This window comes from Triturus cristatus, chromosome 12 (genome assembly GCF_964204655.1).
Source record: "Triturus cristatus chromosome 12, aTriCri1.1, whole genome shotgun sequence".
NCBI classification, from domain to species: Eukaryota; Metazoa; Chordata; class Amphibia; order Caudata; family Salamandridae; genus Triturus; species Triturus cristatus.
Window position 1 is genome coordinate 733,510,859 of NC_140595.1, and position 27,992 is coordinate 733,538,850.

The 27,992-nt window shown below is 48.2% G+C and overlaps 1 protein-coding gene across 1 annotated transcript in view; it reads left to right on the forward strand.

Moving 5' to 3' along the window:
- STAG3 (STAG3 cohesin complex component) overlaps window positions 1-27,992 on the forward strand; it is a 1,816,020-nt gene that overhangs the window by 1,598,822 nt on the left and 189,206 nt on the right. The window contains exon 29 of the mRNA XM_085637308.1: window positions 5,514-5,716. Coding sequence (XP_085493434.1) covers window positions 5,514-5,716 — 203 coding nt within the window. The remainder of the gene's footprint in view (window positions 1-5,513; window positions 5,717-27,992) is intronic.

Here is a 27,992-nt window from a genome sequence, read left to right on the forward strand (position 1 = left end):
GTGTCTAAATGGATGATTTGTTTTTGAAAAATTGATTGTGTAACTGACTGATTAAGTGTATCATAGTGAATACATGGCTTAGTGAGTAATGTTTAAATATGTAAATATCTGTATCAGTCTCTCACTTTGTGTATAAGTGGCTGCATGGGTTGGTGAGTAGCTACATGGGTGTCTATGTAGGTTATTAGTTGGTTTTTTGAGTATCAGTCTGAGTGTCTGCATGGTTCGGTGGGGGGTATTACGTAGTGCATAGGTGCATGAATGAGTGACTCACTGTTTGTATGTGTTGAACACAGCATGTGTGCAGGACTGTATGGGTGGATGAGTGTGTGTATGGGTGTGTTAGTGAGTGAATGACTGTCTCAATAGTGTCTTTATGAGTAACTACATATGTTTTAAACTAGTATATGTGACTATTGGTGTATATATGTGAGTATATGTGAGAGTGAGAGATTGAAAGAGTTCCTGTATGAATAAGTATGTGTTTCTATAAGTGATTGTTTAAAAGACTAAGTATGTGTAAGTTTCCGTAGAAGTAAGTATGCTGGTGTGTGTATAACTGTATATGCAAGTAAATGTATGTTTGATTCTTTATTAGCATGAGTGACTATGTGTGTGAGTAACTCTATGGATGAGTGGCATTGTGTAACAGGATGTATAGGTGTATGAGTACATATGATGAGTGAGTACATGTATGAGTGACTGTATAGGACTGTTGGTGAATGAGTGGATGTATATGTGGATCTTAGAATTACTGAAGAGGTTGTTGTAACTGGTATTGGTATGTCCATTGTTTTGAAAATTTTAGTCTCTATTTTTGAATGTGTGTATCAAAGGTTATATTAGGGTGAGAGGAGGTCTGCCACTCTATCACAAGGATGATGTCATCAGTGATGTCATCAGTGATGTCATTTGAGATGTCATCAGTGATGTCATGAGTGATGTCACTGACCATGTCATGAGTGATGTAATATGTGACGTCATCAGCAGTGCATTGCGGGCGCCCGAGTTATAGTTAGCTGAACTAACTATAACGGGGGAATTTCAATGGTTTTGTACAAGTGAAAAGTCCAGCTAACTATAACACCCCTGAAACCTATGGTTTTTTCAGTGAATATATATATATATATATTCAAGCTCCACTTCCACCATAGGCAGGTATGCGCCGAACACTTAAGGCGGGTGCCATTTAAGATGTGAGGATGGAACTCACATATAAATACTCGCTCCGACGCTTGCAATGATTATGCAGGCACAGGCACTCTCGGGGACTGTTAGAAACACCTTTATTTCATAGCAGACGCGTTTCAGCAATAGCTTTCATCAGTGCTCGTAAAGAGTGTGTCAATATTAAAGTGCAAGGCGCGTGATTTAAAACACATGCAGTCTCTCGTGATTGGCACTTTGCAGTTGCCTGTGCCTGCATACATTGCAAGCGTCGGAGCGAGTGTATATATATATATATATATATATATATATATATATATATATATATTCACTGAAAAAACCATAGGTTTCACACATGTTATAGTTAGCTGGACATTTTACTGATAAAAAACCAATGAAATTCCCCCGTTATAGTTAATGCAGGCAACTATAACTCACGCAACCGCAATCCTCTGCTGATGCTAATACTGTATTTAGACACTTATTTGCCCATGTCTTCTTCCATTAAATTTTAGCTATACATATATTGCAAATATTTTTTTTTCATAAAGGCACATATGTCATCAGCAGAGGATTGCGGTTGCGTGAGTTATAGTTGCCTGCATTAATTATAACGGGGGAATTTCATTGGTTTTTTATCAGTAAAATGTCCAGCTAACTATAACATGTGTGAAACCTATGGTTTTTTCAGTGAATTTGCAAGGTTTTTTAAATGCCAATTCCTAACTATAACGTGTGTGAAACCTATGGTTTTTTCAGTGAATTTGTACGGTTTTTTAAATGCTAAGTTACTTTACGCCATTCGTGGCGTGCGCGCCCACTTAACGCAGTTCGTTCCGTGCGCGAAGCGCACCGTGCACGCACAGTGAGCACGCGGTGCGCTTCGCGCACCGCGCGCCCACTTTACGCAGTTAGTGCCGTGCACGCAGGGTGGGCACGCGGTGCGCACCGCGTGCCCACGTTACGCTGGATGGGCCATGTACGGATGATGCGCTTCGCGCACCGTGCGCACATGGAGGACATATTATGCGCTTCGCTGTGAAAGGTAAGCTTTTACATTTTTAACATGTATACTAAGCCATGCACTAATGGTGCCCTTCACGCACCATTTGCACACGGGGTGGGGAGAGTGTGGATAATTTTTTTTTTTTTTTTTTTTTTTTTTTTTTTTTTTACCGTACGCGTAATCAGCGATTTTTCGAAAAAAATTAAAAATGGATTTTTGCCCCTGGGGGAACTGTGGGGACCCATTAATCAAGGCTAGGTGGTAATGAGCTGTCTAAACAGTCCCATTACATGTTTTTGGCCTTTGTTTTTCCTCACATCTTAAGAGTGCGAGAGAGAAAATGGCGGTCGCCGCTTCCTGGTTTCGAACGATTCGAATGTTTACTAAGATCTAACAGCCAATCAGAATCGCGCTCGCGCACGTCACCGTACGCCTACGGTAAGCGCACCGTAAGCTGGCTCAGATATATATATTGATTTAAAGGCTATTTTCTCAGAATCTACTGAACAGATTTACACCAAACCTACAAAAGGCACTTCCTTGACCTGTAGACAACCTCTCTGCCAAATTTCAAGGAACTCTGTTCAGCCGTTCGGGCTGTAGCTGTGTCTAAAGGTCCTATGGAAAAATGCATGGGGAAAACGCGTTTTGGGACCCCCCCTTTTTCTCAGCCCCCGCTTGACGTATCCCCCCGAGACTTTCAGGGAAGGAGCGGAGCGTAGCGCCCCATTAGTTTTGAAAATTTCGCGAGGATTCGTCGACCGGCGCCAAAGTTATTCCAAATAGAATGTTGCGGTTTTCCTATGGAAACAGGGTCCTAACTATAACTACCTACTGGCGACCGCCAGTAGGTAATATATATATATATATATATATAGTGTGTACTTTTTTTATATGTGGTATATTCTAGAGGTACTTGCACATCTCTAGTTATTATTCCTATGGGAGGACTGCTTCTATGTCGCTAGGGGTTAATGTTTTCATTGACTTCTTTTTTATATCAACATTTATTTTTTCCATGGGGATGGATTTTCTGTGTAGTTTACCGAGCACTCCTGACCCTATATGTTTTACAGGTGTTGTTCGGTGGCACGGCCAGCTGTTCTGAATTGCGCTGGTTTGAACATGCTTTTCGGACTTGAGTATGTAACCAAAGGGTTATGGATAAAGTCTTATTGTCATGGGTAATATTTGTCCCACGTTTTTATTGTCTTAGAATTTTTGTTACTGTTGTTCTGTCCACAGTTATTGTGTTACTGCCAGGGGTATGTTAGTCCCATGGTTTAAATGGCCCCTTCTAGGGGACTTTATATAGTAGGGATTGTTTCTGCTCACCCACATTATCATACATTTCTGGTCTTTTCTCTTGTTCTGGACCAGGTTGGTCTTAGTAAGAGACTTTGCTTGGTTGCAGTTTGCAGACCATCCTCCGGGGAAGGTATGACTTTGGCATTTGATTCTAAAGTAAGGAATCTGTGGCTAGATGTGTCTATCAGATGAACAAGTTACTTACCGTCAGTAACACATTATCTGGTAGAGACAGGATCCAGCCGCAGATTCCTTAACGGCCCTCCAATCCTCCCCGCTCTGCGAACTGAGTCCTTTTGGGACTCCATTGGTTTGTTTTGGTCTTTCACATCGTACTAAAAAATGAAAAAAGAGTATTCATGTACTGACTTATGGTTAGGAATTCAGTAATTATTTGACACATGAGTGTTTTTTGTTTTAGCACATTGTTCAATAGACAGTTTCCGTATGTGGCTCCGTGTTTCAAGTGCGGAAACTAGTTACGGAAGAAACGGACATCAGCGTTGACAAGGGAGTTAAATGGTCTCTTTTGGCCTCACATCCGGTTGAGGAAGTAGATATGGAGTCACGCAACCCCCTCGGACGGGCTGTGAGAAAACATTTCCGGATCCAGTCCTGCACCTGGGGAGGATTCTAAAGTAAGGGATCTGCGGCTAGATCCTGCCTCTACCAGATCATGCGTTACCGAAAGTAAGTAACTTGAATGTCTACCCAGACAAACTAGCCCTTCAAACTAGAGCATCCATCTTACCGAAGGTAGTTTCCTTTGCATGTAGACTAGTCCATCACTCTGCCTACTTTTATGTTCCACCTCATCCCTCCCAAGAAGAGGAGAGACTCCACCAGCTTGACCCAAAAAAAGCAGTGGTGTCCTACTTTGATCGTGCTTATGAGTTTGGGGTGGACAATACACTCTTTGTGGGGTATGTTGGGGCAGTCTCCAGATATTCTTTAAACAACAGCATCATTTCAGCGTACATTTTGAGGCTCCCTGCTAAAAACTGGGTTGCCAGCCATATTGTGCAAGAGAAGGGAGCAAGAATGTGAATTGCCATGAATGTCATTTGTCAAGTTATACAGTAAAGGAAGATTTTAGCCAGGCGACCCTGATGATTTTATAACCCTAAAGAACATGTAGGTAACAGCTGACCTGTAGATGGAAAAAAAACTATCTATGAGCCTGTTGAGTTTATATTGTACATGAGAATTGAGTAAAAAACGAAATATTGAGTTTGTGTCAACTAAAGAAAAAGGAATTTTTTAACTGCCCAGAAAACTAGATTGCCCATGAAGATTGTGTGTTCACATTCTGCATCTGAGGGAGAAACACTGGAAAAGCAAGAATGTGGCAGTTACGATGTCTTATCTGATTTTCTCCAGAGGCAAGGGAAAAAGTTACTAAGAACTGAAAGCAGGCAATAATCCACCGAATCATTATGGAGTACATCACTTTAAAAGAGCAGAGAACTCTTTCTAGCTACTTGCACAGAAAGAATATTTATTTTGGAAACCAGTGATTTGGTGGCTTATTAGATTACACAGGCTTTTTCTAATCAAGTGTATACATTGTGTACTTTTATAGTTGCTGAGAACACAATCCTTAGGTATGCTTTAAAGAGTCTGCCATCCTAACTAAAATGGCTGCACTGCTGTAGTCCAGCCACCTTCTTATCACCAGAGAGGGATATTCAGAGATGCAGCCAGAAAATCCTAAGATGGGGCTGAAACCTTTCCTTCCCTAAGCATTCATTGATCAGTTGGTGTTCCCTTGACTTTGGGTTCAATTTTCGCCCACTGTTTGCTTTAGTGTTTTTGAGCCATTAGAGTAACTAACTTTCCAGAATACGCGACTGGCTCTAATTTCTATAAAATCACATTGAACCTGCTTAACATCCCAGTACCCTGAAGTAAAATTCCAACATCCACTGCTTGCGTAGGCTTTCTTTAACATTGTAATTAGCTTGCCAGCTTGGTGTAAATTAGCATGCACTACTTGCTGTGGCTGCATTGATTTTCTTTCTCACCCCTACAGCCTACAGTATCTGGAAAAGACATGCGAATCACTGCCATCGATAGAGCAGGACAGTGAGCCGTGGATTCCACTTCTGGCGTACAGACGCTCACTGAGTACAGAGGAGGAGACTTTGTCTGTAGTCAGTCGAGTAGGCAGCAAAGGCTCCACGATCCGCCAGAAGAAGGACCCTATACTATCTGCCAAAAGAAGACGTATAGATGGTGAGTTAGGTCACTTTGCATGGTTTCTTTACCACTGTATATTTGACATGTTGAATGGTCTGCATTTTCCAACACTACAGGTAACATTGCTTGGAGTCTTTGAATTCACAGGGAGAGAGCCAGTCTTTCACTGGTGCCACATTAGAATGCCACATTTCCTGGCCACCACAGCCAATAAATTGAAGTTGACCTCTGTCTTGTACACTAGCTTTTTTGGCCTCTAGAACCTCTAAAACAAAGGTGTCCTGCAAGCTTGCAGGAAGGCTCCAGTCATCCCTGATGTTTAGGATATCCATGAGACAAATGAAAAAAAATGATGGAAATCTTTTACATAGGCAGTGATTATCTTGAAAATCTGAAATGGAGCCATGTCTTGTGGACCATAGATGTACACTTCAGCTTAAAATAAATAGCTGTTCTCTCAAGTTCTGTAATTTCATGGACTCATGCTGTCTTCAGAGCACACCCTATCACTATTGCCTGATCGCAAAATGTTTAGGTTTTTAGTATTACAATGTCATGACCTGCACATGCAGTGGTGCCAAGCTAACCTCTCTACTGCCTTATCGGCTCCACATTTAGCAACATCAAGCTAGCTCAACTCTCCATTACTACAGCTCCTGCAACCCACACTCCTTGAAACCCAGCTAAGTTCTCTGGTACTTCAACATTATGTGCTCCACGCTCACTGACAAGATGCTGATCTCTCCAGTACTGGGCCCTTGAGCCATCACTCATCAAGAGTAGGCTGATCTCTTCAGTACTACAGCTTCAGGGACCCGCAATAATTTGAGACCAAGCTGAGATTTTGCCATTACAACATATGTATTGACCCATGCTTCTGGACACTAAACTGAGTACTTCACAGTAGCAAGGTCTCATGGACCCACACATCACGGGTGCCTAGCTGGGCTTTCTCAGTGCTGCAGACTTACTTTACCTCAAGATGAGTTCCCCTCTGCGCTATAGCATCATAGGCATTCTCCTCTATTACAACCCCAGTGGGCCACACCAGAACCAGACTTGAATCTTATCCGTTTTATATGCTCTTGGGTCAGACTCATTAATCTTGAGCTAAGCTTTATCGTATTCTACAGCCTCATCAGTGCTTGTTGGTGCCATGGGAGCTGTTGCTGTGCCATTTGGATTCATGCCAGTGGGGCTTCCCTCAATGCAGTTCACCCACTTCCTGCCTCAACCTTTTCCTTAAGCATCAGCACCTTTTTCTCCACACATCGTCACCAGCACCTGCTCCTCCTATACAGACTGCGCCATTATGGGCGCTGAGTCTGCAGACTCCGACAACACATTCTCTTCTCGAGTCAAAGTAGATGCATCTTCGATCCAGGAGGGAGACTCAAAATTTGCTGGAGGAACAGCCATATGGCTCCATCTGCAGGGACATTATGCATGCCCTGTTAGGAAGTGTTTACAACCCTCTTGATGAATCCAATACGGATGAAGATATGTATCCATCTAAATACCTGCCACTTCAGCACCAGGGACTGACTAATTCTAATAGCATCAATACTTCCACTCAGCTTGAGATGTTGAATCTATCAGGTCGCCATCCCCTGGCAACCCTAAAGCCGTCTGCTTAGGAAGTGTAGTGGCCATGGAAAAGGCAGAGGCCCCCTGGTCTAACCGAAAGCCTCCTCCTCTGCCCCACCTGAGAAGCAGCTCTACTGCACCCTTATTGGAACACACAAGACCTGTTGGAGGCCGGGTATCCTTCTTTCTCCCGGCTTGGAAGGCCATAACTTTGAATCATTGTATCCTTCACTTTGTAGAAAGGGGGCATGCCATATGTTTCTAGAACGCTCATCACCAGATGATTCCCATCTGACAGAAGCATATGTTCGAGGCATATGAGCTGCAGATTACACACTTGTGCATAGATCGCCATCTGGTGTTGGGTCCGGATGTTTGCAGTTTGTTTTTCCTCTTGGAAAGTCTTTGGAAGTCACGAGGTCGGTGACTCCTCCTTTGGATCTTATTGCGCATGGGCTTCAGCCCCATCGTCAGATTGTTTTTTTCCGCCATCAGGCTCGGATGTGATCTTCACGCTCCGGTTCCGAACAGCTTCCAGTTCGACGGTCGACACACAATCCTCACCTTAAACCGCGGTATTGTTTCGATCGCGATCTCCCCCACTCGACGCGCCTTCTCATCGGCACGGACCTTCAGTTCCAGTCGTCGACGGCGGCCTTCGGGCCTCTCCAAGCTTCAGTCCTGGCTAATGGAAAGGACTCCATTTAAAAAGTGCCCTCGATGTGGGTCCAAATTCCCCCACACCGATCTCCACGAGATATGCAATCTCTGCCTCTCCCCTGAACATGAGGCTCGAGACTGTCCGGCGTGTAAGTCCTTCCGGTCCAAAAAGACTATTCGGGACCGAAGAGCCAGAAGAACTATGGCACACTCCTCGATGACGATTCCGGACGACATCTTCAGAGAAGGCATCGACGCTCCAGAGCAGTACACCGAAGAGGGCCTCGTCAGCGCTTCCGAGGCCGACGACCCAGATGTGGAGGACATCACCCCGGCGCAGAGGGTCGTGAGTACTGATCCCCGCTTCCCCCCCAAAACCCCTGCCGGCACCAAAAAAGGATCTGGTCACGCCTTCGCCTCCGGGCCTAGGCAAGACCAAGGACACTGCTTCCAACACCCCACCTTCGGGCCCGGTGAAGAAGTCAAGCAAGCCTTCCGGCGGCTCGGGCTCGAGCCAGCCTACTCCCGGTACTGAGAAACGCGCTGCGGCGCCGAAAAAGAAGCCGACCCCCGTATCGACACCGAGCTCCGCACTGAAGCACTCGGGGTCGAAACCCAGCTCTTCGGCACAGACACCACCTTCGGTGCCGACCAAAGCACACAAGGCCACCGACACTTCGAGGCCGAAATCCATCTTGGCGCCGACCAAGCGTCTGGAGGTTCCCAAACCAGGTTCCAAACAACGAACCGGCACTGAAAAGCCTAAAAAGCCAACGGCCCCGATTCCTTCGGCGCCGACGGACAGACCAGCCTCACCGGACTTATTTACACCAGATCCCTTGCAGAAAACACTCACCAAGGATCCAAAAACTGGACATTTGACACTTTCTTCCAAAAAGAGACATTTGGAAAAGCATGCTCCACCTCCGCCTCCAAAGAGGAAGGACTCTGCTACCTCCCCGTTCAGAATACCTTCCCCACCCCCTCCGCCTTCTCCACCCCAAACCCATCGTTCTCCCACCCCTTCTCCAGAAGATGATGATCACGGGGACCCATATGATGACATAGGGGATGTCCCCCAGGACCTACCCACAGGGGACCCCACTGCTACAGGATCCCCAGGCCCATGGGACAACTACAATATCCCTGATATCCCCAATGTCCCACAAGATGACCTTTACCCCTCCAGGCCGTCTCCACCAGAAGACTCATTGGGGTTCCACCACCTACTGCAAAGGGCGGCACACTATCACGTGGTAGACTTACATACCGACCCCGTGGAGGAAGATTTCCTCCTCGACACATTCGACACCACACATAGGTCTACCTCCATATTACCTATGCTTAAAGGAGTGGTAAAGCATGCACCAGAGGTTTTTAAGGACCCAGTTAGGGCCAGGGTCATTAACCTGCGCATCAAGAAAAAATACAAAGCTGCCCCCACAGATCCCTCCTACATCAGAGGGCCAGCGCCACTAGATTCTCTAGTGGTATCCACTGCATGTAAAAGGGCAAATTCCCAGGCGTCGGGCGAAGCACCACCACCTGACAAAGATTCAAATCTAGTGGATGCATCAGGGAAGCGCACTGCGTCACAAGCAGCCAATATGTGGCATATCGCCAATACTCAAGCGCTATTGGCCAGATATGACAGGGCACATTATGACGAGTTAGAGAGCATAATGCACCACTTCCCTGAAAAATATAAAGCTAGGGCCAACGAACTAATTCAAGAGGGTAAGACTATCATGAACACCTCTATACGCTGTGCCTTAGATGCAGCAGACACAGCTTCCAGGGCCATCAATACCAGCGTCCTCCTCCGTCGCCATGCTTGGCTGAGAATATCAGGGTTTAAACCGGAGGTACAAGCCTCCATCCTTAACCATCCCTTTCACCAGGAACATCTATTTGGCCCAAAGGTGGATGAGGCCCTAGAAAAAATAAAGAAGGATACGGATACGGCGAAATCCATGGGAGCCTTACAGTCTCACCCTCTTAGACGCTCCTTTCGCCGCTCTTCCTTTCGGAGTACATCTAGAGGCTACTCCTCAGACACCGCGTCCACTTCGTTCAAATCCCCCACTCAGTCCACCTTCACGAGGGGTTATCAAAGAGGCGGCTATAGGGGTAACAATAATAAAGGCAGAGGCAAAACAAACAACGCCCGCTCTGCCACAACGCCTACCCAATGACTTCCCCCCCACTCCCCCCAGACCATTCCATTCCACTCCGGTCGGGGCAGACTCCAACATTTCCTTCCCGTCTGGGCTACCATCACCTAAGACAAATGGGTGACACAGATAATTCGATCAGGCTACTGCCTAGAACTAATATCTACCCCCCTCCCCCCCCCGCCCCCCCCAAACATTCCACCCAGGCAGAGCCCAATGTCACAAGAACATTTAATACTCCTAAAGCAGGAGGCAATCTCCCTCCTACAAAAACAGGCAATAGAACCCGTCCCTGCCAACCAACAAAACATGGGAGTCTACTCCCTATATTTTCTCATACCAAAAAGGGACGAGACTCTGCGGCCCATCCTAGATTTCCGGCCCCTAAACACGTACATACACTCCGACTATTTTCAAATGGTAACGCTTCAGCAGGTACTTCCCCTCCTCTCCCAAAACGACTTTTTGACCACCTTAGATCTAAAAGATGCGTATTTCCACATTCCGGTGCACAAAGCTCACCGCAAGTTCCTCAGATTTGTAGTGGACGGACAACACTTCCAACTCAAGGTGCTCCCGTTCGGAGTCACAACAGCGCCAAGGGTATTCACCAAGTGCCTAGCAGCGGTAGCAGCACATTTGCGAAGACAACACATCCACGTCTTCCCATACTTAGACGACTGGCTGATAAAAGCCGGGTCATACAATCAGTGTGTTCAACACACATCTACCACCATTCATTTACTCCACCAGCTGGGCTTCACAGTAAACCACCAGAAGTCCCATCTCCAACCATCCCACATAAAACAATACCTCGGTGCCACCATAGACACCTCAAGAGCACTAGCCTACCCCAATCCTGCCAGGATTGCAAGCATTCAAGCTCTACGTGCAAAATTCGCACTACAACACTCCCTTGCAACTAATAGGGATGATGGCCTCTTGCATTTTCATAGTGCCTCACGCAAGACTCCAGATGTGTCCTCTCCAAGAGTGCTTAGCGCGACAATGGAACCAGGCCCAGGGTCAATTAACAGATCTGGTGTTGGTAGACGGTCGCACCCATCGCTCTCTGCAGTGGTGGAACACCACAAACCTTTCCAAAGGTCGACCGTTCCTGGACCCGGTTCCTCAAATAGTACTGACAACGGACGCATCGCTCTCCGGCTGGGGAGCTCATCTACTACATCTCACCACACAGGGCAAGTGGACACCTCAACAAAAGTTACTCCATATCAACCATCTGGAGTAACTAGCAATCTTCTTAGCCCTAAAATCTTTTCAAACTCAAATTTCAGGCAAGGCAGTCCTGATCTGAACAGACAACATGACAGCCATGTATTATATACAAACCAAGGCGGCACACACTCTCCACAGCTCTCTCACCTAGCACAGAGCATATGGAGATGGAAAATACCCCAGAAAATCTTTCTCCTAGCTCAGCATGTCCCAGGAGTTCAAAACACAGTGGCAGATCTGCTCAGCAGGCAGACACAACAGATCCACGAGTGGGAGCTTCACCCGCAAGTTCTTCACCCGTACTTTCAAATGTGGGGGCATCCACAGATGGACCTCTTCGCCACCCACAAACGCAAAAATGCCCAAGCTTCGCCGACAGATACCCACACCCATTGTCCAAAGGAAATGCGATATGGATGAACTGGTCAGGCAGATTTGCGTACGCTTTTCCGCCTCTCCCACTCATTCCACTAGTGGTGTACAAACTACAACAACACTCCCTCACACTAATCCTAGTAGCTCCAACGTGGGCCAGACAACCGTGGTATACCACACTGCTGGAACTATCTGTAGTGCCGCACCAAAAACTACACCTCTCTCCACACCTCTTAACCCAGAACCATGGAGAGATCAAACACCCGGACCCACAACCTTGCGATCTGGCTCCTGAAATCCTAGAACTCGGATACCTAAATCTTCCCCCTGACTGTATGAACGTCATCAGAGAAGCTAGAAGACCTACCACAAGAGCGTGCTACACCGCCAAGTGGAAACGTTTTGTTGTTTATTGCCATAACAACACCATCAATCCACGGGACGTGTCCATTCAACACATAACAGGCTACTTACTCCACCTACAAAAGTGCAATCTAGTCTATACGTCCATTTGACTACACCTCGCAGCTATTGCAGCATACCTACAAAACAGGCAACATCTCTCACTCTTTAGAGTACCTGCCATTAAAGCCTTCATGGAAGGCCTTAAAAGAATAATTCCCCCCAGAGTGCCACCCTCACCTGTGTGGAATTTAAATATCGTTCTCACAAGGCTAATGGGGCCTCCCTTCGAACCTCTCCATAAATGCGAACTACAGTTCCTAACATGGAAAACCGCTTTTCTTGTAGCCATCACTTCCCTTAGAAGGGTCAGTGAGATACAAGCACTTACCATTCAAGAACCCTTTCTCCAGATGCACCATAACAAGGTTGTTCTCCGTACCAACCCAAAATTCCTCCCTAAAGTCATTTCTCCCTTTCACCTACACCAAACAGTAGAACTACAAGTATTTTTCTCGCAACCACAGACCGTTGCAGAAAGGGCTCTTCACACACTAGATGTCAAACGAGCCTTACTCTACTACATTCAGAGAACACAACCTTTCCGTAAGACCAAGCAACTGTTTCTTTCTTTCTCTCCACCACACAAAGGTAACCCCATCTCAAAATCGGGGATAGCTAGGTGGATTGTAAAATGCATTCAAATCTGCTACCATAAAGCAAAGCGAACGCTATCCATTCCCCCGAAAGCCCATTCTACACGAAAAATAGGGGCTTACATTGCATTCTTAGGGAACATCCCATTAGATGATATCTGCAAAGCAGCTACATGGTCAACACCGCACACTTTCACCAAACACTATTGTGTAGATGTGCAAACTAAGCAGCGAGCTAGTGTGGGCCAGGCTGTACTCAAAACGTTATTTAAAACCACTGCAACAGATACGGGTGGTTGCCGCTAACGGTGGGTACTGCTATATAATCTATGCACAAGTGTGTAATCTGCAGCTCATATGCCTCGAACGGAATATGCTACTTACCAGTATGCATCTGTTCTTGGCATGTAGAGCTGCAGATCTACACACGCCCATCCGCCTCCCCGGCTACCTTTATCTGTTCCAGTTTATCTTATTTAGATAGCACACACATGGGCAGCTTCACTGTTACTACTACGCTCCATCTTTCCCTGCTGGCGAAAAACAATCTGACGATGGAGCCGAAGCCCATGCGCAATACGATCCAAAGGAGGAGTCACCGACCTCATGACTTCCAAAGACTTTCCAAGAGGAAAAACAAACTGCAAACATCCGGGCCCAACACCAGATGGCGATCTATGCACAAGTGTGTAGATCTGCAGCTCTACATGCCAAGAACAGATGCATACTGGTAAGTAGCATATTCCCTCCATATTTTGAAGCAGGAGGTGGCAGCCCTTCTGCAGAAAGGCACAGTAAAGTTGGTGCCAGAAAAAGAGACTGGTAAGGGATGCTATTCTCATGTAGTTCATGGACCTCAAAAAGGATGGCAGTTTTCATCTAATCGTAGACATCAGGTCCTTTAACTTTTATTTGTGCAAGGAAAAGGTCAAAGTGCTATCCCTGGCCCGGTTCTTCTGATGCTGGAAGAGGTAAACTGGATGGTGTCCCTTGACTTGCACGACGCTAATTTCCACATACCAATTCTGCAGTCTCACAAACTGTATCTGCAATTCATTGAAGGCCCCACTCACTACCAGTTTGCGGTCATCGCCTTTGGCTTGACATGGGCACCTCTGGTATTTACGAAGGTGATGGCAGTGGTGACCCATCTCAATAAGTAGTGGATCCTGGTATTACCATACCTGAACGACTGTCTGCTGACAGCCGGGTCTACAGAGCCTGCGATGCACCACTTCTAGGTGACTGTATTCTTGCTATTCAACCTAGCTTTTTCTACCAATGTGCCAAAATCTCACCTGGAGCCTTCTCAGTGCTTCCTGTTCATTGGGGTAGTACTGGAGACATCACTCCTAGCTTTTCACCATACGCCGAGGATCCAGGGCATTCAGGTTGTGATTCTGAGGTTTCCAGAAATGACTTTTGATTCCATTTCTGAAGGTCTTGCTCCTACTAGGTCTGCTGGCTTCTTACATCCTCCTGCATGCACTCTGGTACCCAAGGGCTATCTATCCACGCTGCCTTCGAAGGCAGTAGTTGCAGCATGAAGGAGATCTGTTGGACACCATTGTGATCTCCAGGGACAGTTCAATGGATCTGACTAGGTGAGGTGTGGAAAAGAAACTTGTGACACAGATGTCTTTCCACCCCTCACCATCTTTGGCCTTGTGGTAACAAATGCCTCCACCCTAAGGTGTGGGCCTGTCATCTGAAGTAACTGGAGATTGGGGGTCTCTAGTCTCCAGAAAAAAAGATTCTGCATATTGGTCTGCTTGAACTGCATATGATTCAATTGGCACTCAAAGAGTTCCTTTCTTCCCTGAAGGCTGGTCCATCAAGACCTTGAGAGACAATTCAATCGTAACGTGGTATGTCAACAAGCGGGGTGTAGTGGAGTCTCGGGTTCTCTGTCGAAGCGCTGTGACTCTGTACTTGCAAAAAGAACAATTAATGGACGGAATGCTGAACAATGTCAAACATTCAACCCCAGTACAGAGATCTGGGCCTAAATCCAGAGGACCTGGCTTGGCAGTTCGGGCTGGACTGTTCCCATGAGGAGCATGGACAAGACTGATTTGCATATGGCTGGTTCCAAACTGAGATGGCATGGTGAGCAAAAGAAAGATGGATTTAACCCAGTTGCTCCACTATTGGAAATTTAATAGTCACATGCTGGAATCATTACCTGTCGTCAAGATAGGAGTCACCGGTTGTAGGAGAGTGCCTCTTTTAGCATTGTTACCCCCCAAGTTTTGCCTGAAAGCTGATACACTTTGACTGAATGTGCACTGGGTCCCTCCTAATCAGGTTCCCAGTGCCTGTGTTCTTTACCAAAATTGTACCTTTGTCACAATTGGCACACCTCTGGCCCACTTGTAAGTCCTTTGTAAAAGGTACCATTGGTACCAAGGGCCTTGTGACCGTAGAGGATCTCTAAGGGCTGCAGCATATATTGTGCCCCTCATCAAACGCACTTTGCATACTGTGTGTGTTTGGTGCAGACAAAACTTAAAAGTCGACATGGCACACATCCCTGCGTGCCATGTCCACTAACACTGCCTGTTGCATACGTAAGTCACCGCTCTAGCAGGCCTCCCACAATAGGGCAGGGCGCACTATACTACAGGTGAGGGTATAGCTGCATGAGCAATATGTCCCTTCAGTGCTTAAGTCCATTCTTAAACATTGTATTTATTATTTGAGATTTGTAGAGTGCATGGTTGCCTTAGGGCTTCCCAGCGCTAAGAGACAGGATGCTAGCTGAGGCTGTACGGAAGTTAGAGGTACTGCTTTAACAGCCACGTTACAGTGTGGCTCACTGGTTAGAGGCGGCAGACCCGGAAGCAGAGGACGGCCCGGGACCAGGGTTCAATTCCCGACGCGGCAGGGTCGTGGACCAGGGCCAGCGGACTCGATAATTCTCGCCTCGGTGCCCACTCTAACCAGGGATCACACTCGGCAACTCTGGGCATTAGCTTGCCTCATCTCCACAACGGCCCCCCACATTCGCTGGGGATGCCTGGTTTCACCTTGGAGATACCCAGGAGGGACCATCTCACAGGGATAGCCAGGACGGGTTCCCCAGCGGTCTACAGCGCCACGACGCCTCGGCAGCAGTGCGCTTTACAAAAAAACACATACATACATACATACATTGACTTTCGAAATTCTATTTCTTTATTCATGATTCGCAAATCATGTGGTAAAGAGTTCCACAGTTAGGTGCTAGGTGGGAGAAGGATCTGCCTCCCCCACCTGGCTTTCCTGATAACTGTTGGTTTTATGCGTCGTTCAGAGCTAGTTCTCAGGCTCCTGTGTGGGACAGATGGGGTCACCAGGTTTCTGATTTTTCTTCGGCCCAGGTTGTGTAATGCTCTATGCGTTATAACCAGTACCTTGAATTTGATTTTGGCCTCCACTGGATCCATATCGAGTAAATGGGCTGGGAGTTTATCATTACGAACTCCACAGCTCCATGATGGATTTACTAAATGCAAAGAAGTTTGGTATCAAACTTTAGCACAATAAACCCACACTGATACCAGTGTTGGATTTATTGTAAAATGCACCCTGAAAAACGACCAACTCCCTAGTGTAGAGCTGACTGTCTGCACCAGCCTGCCACACTCGGACATGTTTCAGACCCCCTAAGGTGGGAGCCCTCATGCTCTCGTGGGTCAGCAACGAAGACTGCTTGGGGTGGAGTTGCTTCTCACCTTCCTCCAAGGAAGAACAGCATTCAGGGAGGTGAGCTTTAAAGGCTTCCCGCTCTTTGTTATGCTGGCCAGGGCCTCGCCAACTAGTGGATATACCAGCCCCTCTGACTAAGCCCCACTTTTGGCAGCAAGATCGGCGGGAAAATTAGTAATCAGGATAGGTCTTGCTCCTCTTAGCCAGGACCACTCCTAAGGTGTCCTGAGCTTAAGTGACCCCCCTCACTGGAAAATCCTCCATATTGGATGGGAGGATTTTAGCCAATAGGATTAGGGGATGCCGCCTCCCCAAAGGAAGGGGACATACAAAGGGTGTAGTCATCTTAAAGGTAAGTAGCCTATTGGCTACTACCTGGCAGTGCCTGTAACGCCTCTAAATTTAGTATTTAGGGGCACCTCTGAACCTTGATCCTCAGATTCCTGCAACCTTCAAAGAAGGACGAAGACGCCGTGCAGCAAAGCCTGAAGGGGGCTATTGACTTGGCCCTAGCCCTACCGGCCTGCCTCCAGCTTTAAAGACTCTGCAAAGAATACGACACCTGACCTGGGGCCAGCGACTTCCAGAAACCCAAAGAAGACTGCCTGCTCTTCAACAAAGACTAGATCTCCTGAAAACAATGGCCCTGTCCAGAAGAATCCAATTTCAAGGGCTCCGGATCCAGCTGGAACCACGGTTCCTGCTCAATCTACACCAGACGCCCACAGCCGTAGTCTGAGTGGCTCACCTGTCCAGTGAAGTCTCCCCAGCGATCCTGACCTCGACACCTTCAAGGCTGCTTTTCCTTCCTTGCATTCAGTGCTGCTTCCGCCGTCACGGGAGGCTCAGTGGCTGGACTCCTGGGGGCGTAAAAGTTTCGCCTCCACTAGCGCTGCTCTGCGTGCTCTCAACACTCTGTGTGTTGGCCAGGGCTACTAACAATCTGTGGGATTCCGCGGAGTCCCTTCTGTCTCGAGTCTCCCAAGAGGGTGCCCGCACGGATCTGCGGCACCATGTGCGGGATGGTCGGGAGTTAGCTACTTTCATTCTCCGTTCAGCCTTGGACGTCTGTCTTGCTGATTACAGAGTCGTGTCTTGGTGTTACCACCTCATTCTCCGCCGTTCCGGCTGGGGCCTGTCTGTCTTCGTCTTGCGCTCGCCTTTTTCTGAGCCACTGCTTCTTGGTATTTGCCAGCTGTTGATGCGTGTGCATGGTAGTTTTGGTCCCCCTCCGTGGGACTCGCCGTTTCAGCGTGTGCTCCTGTCCCTCGTTTGTTAGAGCTTTGCGCATCTGTGTCTTCTTTCTCACGTCTGCGCTTCCCGACTGTGGAACCGTTCCGGCCTTGTTCCCTACTTCGGGATAGACACCCATTCAGCTGTGCCCTTCGCTGTGTGTGTGTTCTCCTGGGGCGGGCTCTGCCTCAGTTCCACCTCTTCTCCTTGAAATTGCAGGTGGTTCTTTACTTCCTTTGGTACTCGCTTGGTGCTGTCTGCCCCTCTGGTTTTTCTGGCAGACGCCCTTTGATCCTCAGGTCGGCTTGTAGTATCCTGGCCTGCCCTTCACCTTGTTCTTGCTTACTTCTGCTTGGTGGGGGTTGGGCCGTCCTTCCTGTACCCACGCCACATCCCCTGTTGGGGCCCTGTGGTCTTCCAAGCTGGTGAGGTTCTCTCGTAGACCCTCCTCCCCTCTGGGTATGGCTGGGGTATCTATTTTACGTTAAGGAATCTGCGGCTAGTAGTCTCTATCAGATGTATAAGTTACTTTCCTTCGGTAACGATGTATCTGGTAGAGACGATTCTAGCCGCAGATTCCTTCACGACCCGCTCTTCCTCCCCATTCTGCGAAGACCCTTCAGCTGGTCTTCTGCACTCGCCTCCCTCCGTATGGCATTTGTCTCTTGCGGGTGTCCTCTTTCTCCTCCTCCCTGGCAGGATGCTTCGTTCTGTTTCTTTTTCCACTCCTTTTGTGGTCATTGGACGGTAGGTTAATGTGTACTTCTGCATCCCTTCACCCTGGTTTTTCCAGTGTGGGGCCTACTCATACTCTTCTCTGTCTTTGTCATTGCTTGGGGTTTTTTTTTGCCTCCTTCGCAATCCTCTTGGTTGGGGTTTCTAGGCTGTGCCTCTGCCCTTAGCTTCTTACAGGGGATACAACACTCCTTGATAGTGTTGTCTTGGGGTGCTTGTCGTTACTCCTCTGTTCCAGACTTGTAGCCTTTTACTATTATAGATTGTGGTTGCTGACTTTCTGTCTTCTGCCACGTCATTTTTGTCATGTTTTTCCTGCCTCCAGGGATGTTATCGCCTTCGCTTTGCAGGGTTGCTTCTCACAGTGGTGCTCTGCTCTTTCCTTTCCATGATTTTCAGTAACGCAGTGCTTGGTACTGTACCTAATGGTGCTGTTCTTCACCATTTGCTTCTCCCCTTTTTGTTTCACTGATTTTTTTCGTACACTGTTCCCATACTCTTACAGTTTTGTTGGTGATGGCTCCGCGTTGTGGCGTGGAAAATTTCTCCGAAGAAAACTGATGTCGGCGCGCCGGGGTGGGATTTATGTGACCTCACTGACGTCAAGTCTGCGGACGACGTTAGGGCGGGGTCACGTGATACTGCCCCCCAGCACACAGAGGTGCTGTGGCAAAGATTTGCCGGATCCAGTCTCACGCCTGGGGATAATTCTACGTTAAGGAATCTGCGGCTAGAATCGTCTCTACCAGATACATCGTTACCGAAGGTAAGTAACTTCTACGACGGTGCTCGGGTATCTACTGAAATCTCTACTTTCCTGCCCAGCTGTTAGTCACCTTCGTCTAGCCTCCTGGTCCGAGCCTGCAGCCTCTTTGTGCGACCGAGATTCCCATATGCTTGCATTGGGTACCCGCCAATGATTTGCACCCTTCACCCAGCCGCCCCTGTGCCACTTGTGGTGTATGATTGGTGCTGCTTTGTGGCCCCCCCTGTGCTTGCTTTAACCCCCAGGCCTGTGCCCTGAAACCGCAAATACGTGACCTTCAACCAGCACCTCTTGTGGGTGTCCCCAGTCCCCACTGACTAATATTGGGCCCCTGACCTCTGCACCTGGCCGCCCCAGTGCATCTGGTGGTGCAGTACCTACCTTGATCTGACCCCTGCCCAGTGTTGCCCCCAAAGACTAGATGTGTAAGTAGAGTACTTACCTGTAAATGTACCTATCGTTTACATTGCTAAGTTACTGCTAATGTTGATTGACACCACAAAGTATTTTCAGCATCACTGTAAAGTATTCTGACTTCTTTTGCAAGCACATTTCCACTGTACCTGAAAAGTATTTCTATTTTAATAGTAATATTTTTATACAAAACAATTGGTCTTGGATTCAGTCTCTGAGTCTGTGTAATTGTTTACTATTTGATAGAGACTTCTAGCTGCAGATTCCTTCCCTTTGAATTTCCCAGGCGTCAGGCTGGATCCAGAAACTTTTGCTGAGGAATACGCCTTGCTCGCGCCGTCGGGTGACGCCATTCGTATCCATGTTACTGCGTCGGTTATGACGTTGCGGTTCCTATATAGGTGCCGCTGAGGTGCGTGGACATCTTTTCTTTATGCACCAGTTAAGCGCCATTCCGGGAACAGCAACCCCTCTGTCGCTTTTTGACAGGCTTTTTCTGAACTTTTTTTCGAATTTGGAATTTTTCCAACTTTGTGTGCAAGGATTGCTTTGTGGAAAACCGGGTTAAAGCCACAGCATGATGTCAGTTACTGACCCCCACCTCTACCTCCTCTGGTGTCTTGAGCGCAACCACGACTCGAAGTCGTGCTCAAACTGTCAGTCTATGGCTCCGAAGACCTTGCGGGAGCAGACTATAAAGCTCCTTGCGGCCTGGTAGTCGACATCGTCCAGCGAGACTCCGCAGAGGTTCTGGGAAAGCTCCCAGAGCACAAAGTCCTCTTCGTCCTACTCGAGGTCCTCGGGACACTCTGGGAAGAGGCACAAGAAAAAAAAGAAGTCCAAGCGGACGTAATCTTTGCCACGATTGTCATCTGTCGATGAAAGAGGTAAGGCGCACTGATGGTCTAGGCATGGTTCTGCAGAGCCGAAGCCAAGTTCGACTTTTCACCTCCCTCCCTTTCTGGGAGCCGGAGTGACCCCCACTGAAACTAAAGAGTTTTACGAGGCCATACGCCGCACATTTGAGCGGGCCGACCCCCCTGGTGTGCCCTCGGGGCTCAGAGTCGGAAGAGGCCCCATCTGATTCTATGCCGGTGGGGCCTATGGGATTCGATCCCAGATCTGGGTCGACGCCGGTTGTGCCATTGCAAACTCCTCTGGCGTTAGACTCGAAGTCTGTTCCTTCGGTGCGGCCAGTACCCATCGGCGGCACCCTCCCCATCCTTATCCCTGACAACACGGAGTCAGAACGCCATTGCTCGACGCCGATTGAACCCAGGGGTTCTATGTTGTCGCCTGAACACTTTGAAGATGTGTTAGGCTCAGGAGAGGAATGGGAGGGGGTCTATGGACCGTTTGCAACACCAGGATAACTCTGCAGAGTAGTTGGATTGGTATGGGGAACCTGAGGAAGCCAGTGGACTGGACACTTCTCCAGATACTGGAATGCTCCCTCCGCCAACTGTGACTACGGAGGAGGGGGGCATCCTATGCCATGGTGGTTAAAAGGGCAGCCAAGGTCCTTGGACTGGAGCTACTCTCTTTGCAGGTCAGGACTAATCTTCTGACTGAAGTGCTTCAACCTGGGGCTTCCACTTCCGAACCCCTTTTGCCCCTTTAATGAAGCACTAACTGATGTCTTTTTCTGCACGTGGTCCAAGCCTAGCACAGGGTCTCCTGTGATTAGGACAATTTCATGCTGCCATCGCCCAGCTCCGGGCGCCCCAAAGTTCTTCAGCCAACACCCCAGCCCAGAAAGTTTGGTGGAGCAGGCCTGTGCATCTGAGGGCGAACCTTTCCGCCCCTCCAGATAGGGAATCCAAGAGGCTGGATTAATTTGGTAAGAAAATGTTTTCTTCCTCCAGCCTGGCGTTGCGGTCGGTGAATACCCCTTACTTATTGGGCAGTTTTTCCCACTCCCTTTGGGAGACGATTGCTCAAGTGCTGCCACAAGTCCCAGAGGAGTTCTTGTCTGTGCTGTCTCAAGCAGTTAAGGACTGGAGAGATGCCTCAAAATTCACCATAAGGTGTGGCCTGGAAACGACTGATTCGCTGAGCAGATCGATTTCCACAACAGTGGCCTTGAGGCACCATGCCTGGCTTAGGACAACTAGCTTCTCAGGCGATGTCCAGGCAAATTTGATGGACATGCCCTTTGATACCTGCTTTTTTGGGGGAAAAGGCAGATTCAGCCGCAGTGAGGTCTGAGGACTCTTGTGCTACGGCCAGATCCTTGGGCCTCTCTTCTACTCCTTGTGGCCACTCTACCTTTTGTGGCAACGGAAGGGGTTTCCAGCCGTATCATCCCTAACCCAGCCACTGTCCTGCGCAGGCTTCCCATGTTGTGTGGGGGCAGGATGCAGTTCATTCCGACCTAATAATGGGAGCCAAAAGTAGTCGGCCACCCTGCCCTCCGCAACCTCCGCCTCCAAGCACTCCTAGTCTGACTGTGCAAGACCACACCACTCCAGTTGGCAGGAGAATCCATCATCTACACCACCGGAGGTCCATAAAATCGGACAAGTGGGTCTTGCACATCATTCAGGAGGGCTAGTCTATGCCTTTACTTTCCTCCTTCCATTCTGGCAAATCAGGAATGGCTGATGAATGATCATTTGAAATTGCTCCAGGAGGAAGTTACAGCTCTCTTGACCAAGGGAGCTATAGAGAGGGTCCCAGTTTCAGAAATAGGAAGTGGCTGTTATTCCGGCTACTTTCTGATTCCGAAGAAGCACAAAGTGTGGCGGCCCATTTTAGATCTTCGGACCGTAAATCTCTTCCTCAAGGAGAAGTTCAAGATGCTTACTATAGCTCAGGTCTAGTCTGCCCTGGACCAAGAAGACTGGATGGTAGCGTTGGACCGGTAGGATGCGTATTTTCACATCCCAATCCTGCCGGGTCACTAGCGTTACCTGCGGTTCAAGGTAGGCCAGGAGCACTTTCAATTTACTGTGCTCGCCTTCAGCCTTAAGAGTGCCACTCGGGTGTTCACCAAGGTGATGGCGGTGGTCTCAGCTCATCTGCGTAGGTTAGGGGTGTCAGTCTTCCCCAACGTCTACAACTGGCTGTTGAAGGCATCCTTGCCCCAGGCTGTCGTCTCCCACCTTCAGACTACGCAAACCTCCTGCATTCGTGGGGGTACTCTATAAAAGTGCCGAAGTCTCACCTGACTCCTTCTCAGATGCTTCCTTTCATCAGAGCTGTTCTGGACACAGTGCAGTTTCAGGCCTATCCTTCCGAGCAGCAAGCCCAGGATATTTAGGTTATGATTTCAATGTTTCAGCCTCTATCCTGGATATCAGTGAGACTGACTGAGGCTGTTGGGCCTCATGGCCTCCTGCGTCCTGTTGGAAAAATATGCCAGGTGGCGTATGCGGGCTCTGCAGTGGGACTTGAATATCCAGTGGGCACAGCATCGGGGAAATCTCAGACGAAGTCCAGATCTCGGAAGGAACTGCAAAAGATCTGCAGTGGTGGTTGACGAACCGCGATTGGGTCAATGGCAGACCCCTTTCCCTTCCCCAACCAGTTCTCACAGTTGTGATAGATGTGTCACTTCTGGGATGGGTGGCCATCTGGGAGAGGTGGAGATCAGGGGGCACTGGTCTCCAGCAGAGTCGGGGCTCAGCATAAATTTGTTGGAGCTTCAAGAGATTCGATTGGCATTGAAAGTATTTCTTCCCTCTGTCAAGGGGAAGTTAGTGCAGGTGTTCACGGACATCACTGTCATGTGTTACTTCAACAAGCAGGGCGTGTTGGGGTCGTGGACCCTTTGTCCAGAGGCCTTGAGTCTCTGGGCATGACTGGAACAGCAGGGCATAACCCTGGTGGTTCAACACCTGGCAGGTTCTCTGTACACCAGGGCGGACAAACTCAGCTGTCGATGCCTAGCGGATCACGAATGCTATCTCCAGTCGGAGGTGGCACAAGGTCTCTTTCAGCAGTGGGGAGACCCTTGGTTAGGTTTGTTCGCCTTCAAAAAGAACATGCAGTGTCAGCAGTACATGCGCGCTGGAGTTCCCAAGGCGGCTATTGCTCGGCAAAGCCTTTCGTCCTGAGTGGAGCTCTGGCCTGCTGTACGCCTTTCCGCTCATACCACTCCTACCCAGGGTTCTGAAGAAGATCAGGAGAGACCGGGTCCAGTCACCCTTGTGGCTCCGGACTGGGTGAGGAGAGTATAGTATCCAGAGCTTCTGAAGATGAGCATCGATCCTACGATCAGGCTGCCCCTTTTGGAGGATCTTCTGTTGCAGCAGCAGGGGAGGGTTCTCCAATCGAACCTGGCAACTCTGCGTCTCCATGCGTGCATATTGAGCAGCGGCAGTTGATTGCTTTTAACCTTCCTCCCGAATTATGCAATGTTATTTTGCCAGCCAATCGTCCCTCCACTAAGAAGGTATACGCCTTAGAAATGTGTATTATACTGTAAAGAAAGGTCTATTGACCCTCTTCCTGCTTCTCTTTCTACTGTCCTTTTATTCATCCTAAACCTTGCCCAACTGAGCTCTGCTTTGGGAACTCTCAAGGTTTATCTTTCTGCTCTGTCTGCTTTTTTGCTGCTACCAGACCAGCCCTCTCTCTTTAAGTCTCCATTTGTACATAGGTTTCTAAAAGGGCTGGCTCACTTGTTGCTATCCACGCTCTTTGTTATGCCGCAGTGGGACCTTAATTTGGTGCTCACTTATTTTATGGGTGCTCCCTTCGTGCCTTTACACAACTGTCCCCTCCAGCTGCTTCCCATCAAGACAGCCTTTTTAGGGACGATTACTTCTGCCCATAGGGTGCGTGAGTTACAGGCCTTATCTTGCATGCCTCCCTGCATGTCTTTCCCAGACAATGTGGTGCTTTATTTTTGCCAAACGTGGTGACCCCTTTCCACCTAAATCAATCCATCATGCTACCCACCTTCTTTGCTCCCCCACATCCCTGTAAGGAAGAGGAGTGTCTCCACCGTCTGGACCCAAAAAGAGCATTGTCGTTCTACCTTGACCGCACAAAAGAGTTCCGGATGGACGACCAACTCTTTGTGCGATACGTGGGAGCGAAGAAGGGAAGAGCAGTGCAGCAAAGTACCATCTCTCGCTGGGTCTTTCTCTGCATTAGGATCTGCTATGCCCTGTCTAAGAAGCGGTGGCCTGAGGGATTAAGGGCCCATTCCACCAGGGGAAAGGCTGCGACTAAGGGCTTGACTCTGTGTGTCCCAGTCCTTGACGTCTGCCAGACAGCAACATGGGCATCCTTGCACAAGTTTGCTAAGCACTACTGCCTGTCTAGTTAGGTCCGCAGGGATGGGCATTTTGGCTGTTTGGTTCTGCAGGACTTCCTAGTATAGATTATTGGTCCGCAACCCACCGCCAGGATGGTATGGCTTGGGTATCTAATTCAAAGGTAAGGAATCTGCAGTCAGAGGAACAAGTTACTAACCTTAGGTAACGCATTATCTGGTAGAGACTCTATCTAGCTGCAGATTCCTTACAGCCCCACCCATTCCTCCACGCTTTGCAGACTAATGTTGTAGGGCTAGAATTTCTCCCCTTTTCAGGGCTCTAGTTGTGACACACACAAATACGTCAGTTACTTCATGGCTCTGCGCTTCAGGTGTGGAAAGAACTAAAAGTACTGACATCCACGCGCCTGGGTGGCGCCTATATAGGTACCGCAACGTCATAACCGACACTGCCGCCGACGTCACGCAGAGCCGCATAGAGCCACCTGACTGCACGCGCAAGGGGTTTCGCTCAGCAAGAGTTTGGGTATCCAGCCTGACGCCTGGGAAAATCAAAGGTAAGGAATCTGCAGCTAGATAGTCTCTAGCAGATAATGCGTTACCGAAGGTAAGTAACTTGTTCGCCTGAGTGTGTACAACAAATTCTTAACACAGCCTTCTGATAAGCCTCACTGCTCAACCACACTACCACAAAAGAGAGTAATGTATGATCTACTTTAACCTCTGTAAAGCCTCTGAGGGCCCACTGTACTCTGTGCACACTATACTTTATTTTGGTGCAGTATATACAGAGCCAGCTCCCTACATTGGTGGCAGCAGTGAGATCTACGACGTTGCATATGTTGGACCACTTTGACAAAACGTGATCACAGGACTATAATCCAAAATTGTCTTGAGATTCACTGTGTTTTTTTTATTGACAATTGTTATTTTTTAGTCCTTTTAAAAAGTACCCAACTATTAGTATAATGACTGAAGAAGTAGAAAATGTGGTTGTGGAACTCAACCTGGCCCCTTACCTCCATCTTGGCTTGAAAGAGCTAAGAACCATTTGCAAACTTTAAAAAATCAAATCTTGTTCCAATCCTATCAAGGTTAAGCTCCAGGAGCTCTTGCCAGTATGTGCCAAGGAACACCCTTCTGAAGATGATGACCTCTCTGCAGGAGGAGAAAGTAATGATGAGGAGCACTATTCCTACTCTCCTCACCTACTTAGAGAGGATGTGGCCCCGGCCCCCATCCTCCCAAAAGTAGTGATTAGGGTACCTGGATCCCACACAGGTGGGACAGGTACCTCAAGTGATATTGAGGAAAGCCTCACTGAAAAAGACTTCCTTTTATTTTAGTAAGGTTGACTAAAATACTAGCCCTGGAGTATAGACTCCTGGCTATAGAGCAGGAAAGCGCAGAGATGGGTCTAGCACCCATCATTGGTGGTAGCACCTAGGCATAGAAATAATTCTTATGACCCTACAATCCCTAAAGGGATTATCCCCAAATATGAGGAAGGTGATGATATCACAAAATGGTTCACAGCCTTTGAGAGGGTCTGTACCTAGAGAAAAGTGAAGAAGTCACACTGGGAAGCATTGCTTTGGCAACTGTTCACTTGTAACTGCAGGGACCAACTCATGACCCTTACTGGGGCAGATGCTGAGTCCTATGACCTCATGAAGGGTACACTGGTTGAGGGCTTTGGACTCACCATTGAGGAATATAAAACTATGTTTGGGGGGCTCATAACCTCGATTCAGTCCTGGGTTGACTTCACAGACTACTCTGTGAAAACACTAGATGGCTGGTTAACTGAAAGTGAAGTGCATGACTATGCTGGGCTTTATAATCTCTTTATGAAAGAACACATTTTAAGTAATTCCATTAATGAAAAGTTGCATCAGCATCTGGTAGACCTAGGTCCAATTTCTCCCCAAGAATCGGAAAAGAAGCCAGACCACGGTGTCGAGACTAGAGTGGCCAAGACCAGCACTGGGGTGACCAAAAGAAAGGGGTTATAAAACCTCCCATGGGTAAAGTGGGTGCTCACTCCAAAGAAAAAAATCAAGAGTCTTCTAAAGACCCCCAAAAACCTGCACAGGAAGGTGGGCTCCAGAACGTTTCCCAGACCAGCATTGGGTACAAAGGTAAAAATGTTAATCTCCTAAAGGCCCGGTGTTACAAGTGTAAGGAGTTGGGAACAAAACTGGACTGCCTGTCCCAAACAAAATGCCCCTAGTACTCCTCAAATTAGCTCTGGTGTAGTAGGTCTCCAGGTGGTATCAAGATTGTGCCCAGAGCAAACCAGGGTTCACTCTGAAGCTGTTGTAATCTCTGATGGTGGGGTCGATTTAGCCATTCTTGCTATCTGGCCCCCTAATATGAAAAAGTACCAGCAGTACTCCTTGATTAATGGGACTAGAATAGAAGCCCTGAGGGATACAGGTGCCAGTGTCACCATAGTGAAAAAAACACTGGTTTCCCCAGGACAATACTTGACTGGAAAAAACTATCCAGTCACCAAAGCTGATAATGTCACAACAGTCCACCCAATGGATATGGTGTCATTTGAATGGGAAGGGTTAGTGGCCTGAAAGAGGTAGTGGTCTCTTCCATGATCCCAGTTGAATGCCTGCTTGGGGCATGATCTGGAGACCTCAGCATGGGGTGAGTTAGAACTGAAACCCCATGCAGCCATTCTGGGAATCCCTGAGGGTGAAAAATTGTTGGAGTCTGGAATAATGCCCCAGCCTTCCAAGAGGAAAGCTAAGAAGACTGGGGATCTGAGCCTATGGAACTTGGACCTTACTAGGTTAAGCTCCTGGGCAAAGGGGGACCCTCCAGGAACAGCTGTGCCTTTGGCAGGGGACCTGTCCAACTCTTGAGAGCCTGCGACAGCAAGCTGTTGATCTGAAAGAAACACGTTAGTTAGATTCCTCACCTTAGAATATCCCCAGGCGTCAGGCTGGATCTGGAAAGATTTTTGTAGCAATACCCCTTGCGCGTCGCTAGGCGTCGTCTGCGGCTCTGCGTCCGCCGTTGGCGTCGTGCGCCGGAATGACATCGTCGGAGTACTTAGACGCCAACCTCGCTCGCTGACGTCAGTTCTTTTTTCCGCGCCAGACAGCGCTGATCCAGGAAGAGCTTACCCCTTAGTCAC